The 5,410-nt window shown below is 38.4% G+C and overlaps 1 protein-coding gene across 1 annotated transcript in view; it reads right to left on the bottom strand.

Moving 5' to 3' along the window:
- The window catches only part of MMP3 (matrix metallopeptidase 3), a 9,294-nt gene that overhangs the window by 1,530 nt on the left and 2,354 nt on the right, over nt 1-5,410 (bottom strand). The window contains exons 5-9 of the mRNA XM_017850098.1: nt 3,646-3,810; nt 3,339-3,483; nt 2,343-2,476; nt 1,784-1,943; nt 534-637 (exon numbers count right to left, since the gene is read on the bottom strand). Of these exons, the coding sequence (XP_017705587.1) occupies nt 534-637; nt 1,784-1,943; nt 2,343-2,476; nt 3,339-3,483; nt 3,646-3,810 (708 nt within the window). The remainder of the gene's footprint in view (nt 1-533; nt 638-1,783; nt 1,944-2,342; nt 2,477-3,338; nt 3,484-3,645; nt 3,811-5,410) is intronic.

The raw sequence follows: 5,410 nt of genomic DNA, 5'->3' as shown, positions 1-5,410 counted from the left end.
TATATATATATATATTTGCTTTTAAACTCTGGGCACATGGAAAGGTAAGTATTTGCAAATGACCGGCATGGGCAATGACTGACAACTCAGGAAAGACAGAAAAAAATTTCCCTGGGAATTAGCAGCAGCAATAAGATGGGGTGGAGGAGAAGGCCAGCTAACCAATATTAAATCTGGCCACACCACTTGATGGGATTTTTATGCTAACATGGTAATCTGAAATTCAAGCTTGACTTCACATGTTAGCTCAAGATGTGAATAAGTGACACTTGAGCACTTTGATTTTATCTGCACAGTTTTATATGCATGTATAAGATAAAGTAGCAAGATTTGTTAATTATCTTTATGGTTCCAAACAAGTTATTTTGTGAAGTAGTTCTATAATGAGTACAAATGTAGGCAAATCAAAATTTTGGAGAGGGAACTCATCTTAAAAAACACTTGTTATTAAAAAGTTTCAATGCTCCTCTTGTCTCTGATATCATAGAATGTTTCAAGTGCTCCATGGCCAAACACAGTAAGTATCCTCTTACCAAATTCTTCAAAAACAGCATCAATCTTTGAGTCAATTCCCGGAAAGTCTTCAGCTATTTGCTTGGGAAAGCCTGGCTCCATGGAATTTCTCTTCTCATCAAATCTGTACCGAGTAAAAGAAACAGCTCAGCGTTGCATAGAGGCCGTGTTACCAAACATCTTAGATCATGTTAGGTTTAATGTGGAATTTTACTAAACTTTACAAGTACCGCAAATAAACACTAAGCATATTTGGGACTATAGAAATATGTGACTTTAATGGTACTGCAAAGAGTTCTTAAAGCCATATCTCCATCCAGAACAGGGGCAGCATCCTGCTGTATGTAGCACATGCTGTTTGTCATCATATTTCTTAAGCCTGGACAGAAAGAATCTTAATCATCTTTTTGTCACAAAGACATGAAAGTGTGAACATATATATAAAGTGAATTGAATCAACATCTAAAATGCACTTTTAATTCCCTACCACAATTGGCCTATATATACCTGACCTCCCCACCCTGCACATCTAAGTCTTCTATAGTGGCCTCCCGGGAAAAGCAATTAGGATTAGAAGCAAAGCACAGTAAGTGTGTTTTTAGCCCATTGCCTGGATATCAGATGGTCGACCTCGATGTCTCAAAGTCTGGGCAAATGACCCAGGAATCAACCTGTCTGTGAGTGCTGGGTTGTATCCATAAACTGGACTGCTATTGCTCATCATCTCTTAAATGTGCCATCATTATCAGGCAGAGGTAACAAATGGGTGAGGTTAGAGGTAGCCCTTGGATATCATATAGTAGTGTTAGGAAGACAAGACAAAAGCACAATGAGACAGTAACAAACACCGTGAGACAGTGAGCCAAACTATAAGACAATGGGAAGGAAATGCTAAATGGTGGTCTGGATTCTCAGCACATTTTCCCAACGGGTCTAAAGTCCACGAGGGAAAGTTGCATGGAGGTGATGAGACTTGAGCCAGGACTTGAAGGATGGGCAGGATTTGAATAGGTTGAGGAGAGAAGAGGGGGCTCCAGGCAGTTGGGGCAACAGCACTAAGGGAAGCAGCAGCCAACTGCATTTGGGACTCAAAGCAGGAGAGCTTAAAGTGCTGCTGTTTTAAAATAAGAACGTTCCCACAGTTGTCTGAAGTCCCATCCTTCCTACTAAGAGAGAAGCAGGCCTAAGGTTGGGGTGGGGGATTTCTTTAGAAAAAGAAACTAATTTCACTAATTAGGCTCCATGCAAAGTCATTTCTTTTGCATCTCACCTCCAGTATTTGTCCTCTACAAAGAAATATGTTTTCTTCTTTTCCTTAACAGAAAGGGCTGCATCGATTTTCCTTACGGTTGGAGGGAAACCTAGGGTGTGGATGCCTTTTGGGTATCCAGCTTGTACCTCATTTCCTCTGATGGCCCAGAACTGATTTCCTGTTAAATATAAATAATTCAGAGTCATATTGAATTATAACAGTTAAGCCCTTTAGCTTTAGAAATACACTTTAGCATCTTTGATTTTCATGGTAAAGAAGTAGCCCAAATTTTAGATTTAGTCACCAGCTCATAGTGGGCTTTTCACAAAAATTTGCAGACTGAATGAATAAACCAAGGTCAAATGAGGGAATTTACAACTCTGGGTAATTTATCTTCCTGTCCTTATTTTTATCATCTATAAAATATAAATACAATCATATCAGCCCTGGTTATTTCTTCATTACCTTTGACTACTGTACTAGCCAGTACTTGATGTAGTAGGGAAAAGGAAAGTGTTCAATTTCTTACGAGAGGGTTTATTTTAGCAAGTTAAACAAATGATGATGTAATAATTACCTTTAAAAATGAAAACAAGATCTTTGCTAGTAACTTCATATGCGGCATCCACGCCTGAAGGAAGAGATGGCCAAAATGAAGAGATCAAATACAATTCAGGCTCAAGCTTCCTGAGGGATTTGCGCCAAAAGTGCCTAAAATATATGTAAAAAGAAATGTAAATTGAAAAACAGTCTTTCATCTTTAGAATATTTTCCTCACCATCTTGCCTCATGTGACTTCCCCCATTCTTTCATATTCTAGGTTGGATGACAGATAGAAATCAGGTATATTGCCATTAGAAAATTTCTTTCCTTTTTCTTCAGAAGACTGCAGTGAGTCTCCTGTCATAGGTTTCCAGAGTAATGTCTTCTATGAAAGAAAAATTATTCTATCATGCAAATGAATTAGCCCAGCATACGCTTAACTACCTGCAATGTGTGCAATACAGTGCGTATGCTATACCCTCTTCCAAAAGCTGGGCAGTGTGTATGTACGTGTATGTGCTGTATAAATATATTCTTATATACGCGTAGAAAGATTCTGGAAGGATGCACAAAAAGTCTTGACTCTGGATGAATATAGGGGGAACTGGGAATTAAAATTTTTAATTTTCTTCTCATTTATGCTGTTGGAATGTTTGTCATATGCGTATTGATCCATCAGTAGGTCAATTACTTGATTACATGTAATGTTGATCCTGATGTCATTTTTAAAGGAAGTAAAAATAAAAGTATTATTCTAGAGATCTACTCATGCCTTTTGAAAAGTAACCGCGACTTAAAACATTTGGAAATAGCAATTAGAAGACAGGAACCAGATCAGCCTGAGCCTTCAAAAATGAACCTGGCAATTTTAGGAAAATGTGGGAAAAGGCAGCACCAGATCTAAATGATTCCAAGCTCAGAAGAAACGTTTTGTTTTAAATGTTTAAAAATCTCTCTCAAGTTTCTGTGTCTTTTCCTTTCTAAGCATTGTAGACTAAAATGATAGGAAAATATAATTTTTCGGTCTGACCTGTCTTTAAAGAACAGGATTTCTCCCCTCAGAGTGCTGATGGCATCAAAGGACAAGGCAGGATCGCACGTGGCTGGCATCCCAGGTGCTGGAGGGACAGGTTCCGTGGGTACCAGGGGGGTCTCAGGGGATCCAGGGGGAGGTCCTAAAGGGAACATTAGGGGAAATGTGATACGTTTCAATATATGCCCGTTTTTGTGCTTTCCAAACATTCTCACGGTGCTTTCAGCTAAATGTAGCATTTGACAGCTCTTCTGAAGACCATCGTTGCAAAACCACAATGGCTAATTTTCCCAGCCTCACTCACCATAGAGGGACTGAATGCCATTTATATCATCTTGAGACAGGCGGAACCGAGTCAGGTCTGTGAATGAGTGGTAGAGTGGGTACATCAAAGCTTCAGTGTTGGCTGAGTGAAAGAGACCCAGGGAATGGCCAAGTTCATGAGCAGCAACAAGGAATAAATTGGTCCCTATTTAAGAAATCAAAAACAATAGTTACTTATTTTTTAAATACATGTACATTACACAGGTCTGCTGTGCATTGTATTGGTTTTTGCTTCTTGGAACCACACAGGACTTTTTGCACCTTGTTTGTTGGTTAACTGAACAATTAACTAATTACACACTTAATGGAAAGCTACGTGTATTTTAAAACTCATACCTGAAATCAGTCTTTGAGATTGATTTCCCAGTTACATCCATTTGCCCCCCACACTCCCGAACCCACCCCCAGCCTCACGAGCATATTAACTCCAGAAGAACCAGGTCCCTTTTCTTGTACTCAGGAATGGAATGAACCCATTTGTTTAGCATATCAGATATTTACCTTCATTTGTCAATGCAAAGCTAAACACTGTTTTAATATATTTACATTTGCCATTTGCAGTCTCAGTTAAAGGAAACTATATTCATCTTAATTCATAATGTCTCAGTCTCATCATCATGAAGTACATATTGAGACTAAAAACATGAATAATGATAGATGTCATAGAATTTGCAAAATTAGTTTGAAACACAGTACGCCCACTCATGTCTAACATTTGTCACAAAGCAGATTTAGAATACATAAGAATACATAAACACTGGTTTTATTCAAAATTTTTTCCTTCTTTTTTTTTTTTTTTTTTTTTTTTGAGACAGAGTCTGCACTCCAGGCTGGAGTGCAGGGGCACCATCTCGGGTCACTGCAAGCTCTGCCTCCCGGGTTCACGCCATTCTCCTGCCTCAGCCTCCCAAGTTGCTGGGACTACCAGTGCCCGTCAGCACGCCTGGCTAATTTTTTGTATTTTTAGTGGAGATGGGGTTTCACTGTGTTACCCAGGATAGTCTCGATCTCCTGACCTCGTGATCCACCCACCTCGGCCTCCCAAAGTGCTGGGATTACAGGTGTGAGCCACCGTGCCCGGTCTTCCTTCATATTTTTAAAAACACCCATAATGCTAGAATTGGGAGGCACTGGGTAATTATGATCAATATAGTAAGTAAATCTACATTACTTTTGCTAGTATTACTTGTATAACTTGTAATGCTAGGAACAATCTCATGTGAGAGTTTGCAGAAAGGTTTCTTTACAAGAATTCGTTAACCAAATCAAGAATTTTATCCAGGACTAAACTCACATTTGTACGTCCTACAGAGGTTTACATTTTCATTATAAATCCCAGCTAAACCTCAGACATAATATTGTTTTTCTATGTTTTTAGAAGCAGTGTTAATTGTTTTAGCTGGTTTTTTTGAAAACTTTGGATGTCATTCCCCAAAATATACAGTTACGAACTGAGAAACATTCTTCTACCTAAACAGTTCGAACGTTGTATTTGGGAGTTAGTCTTTTCCTTCAGAACGAGCCCATAAAAATTCTTTTAACCTAAAAGTACTAAAATAATGCCTCAGCCAGAAAAAAAAAAAGAGAGAATCTCAGTTTCTGAAATTTAATTCTGACTTCTGGTTTGAAGAGTAAAGAAGTAAATGGAGGAAATTACATAAGCAACATCAAGAGCACATTTTAGTGTAGATTCAGTGCAATATGCTATCCCTTGAATGTTTGCTTTTTTTTTTTTTTTTTTTTTT

The sequence above is a fragment of the Rhinopithecus bieti genome, unplaced genomic scaffold (assembly GCF_001698545.2).
Source record: "Rhinopithecus bieti isolate Rb0 unplaced genomic scaffold, ASM169854v2 scaffold_33302, whole genome shotgun sequence".
Lineage (NCBI taxonomy): Eukaryota > Metazoa > Chordata > Mammalia > Primates > Cercopithecidae > Rhinopithecus > Rhinopithecus bieti.
This window is presented reverse-complemented; position numbering and strand designations above follow the sequence as displayed.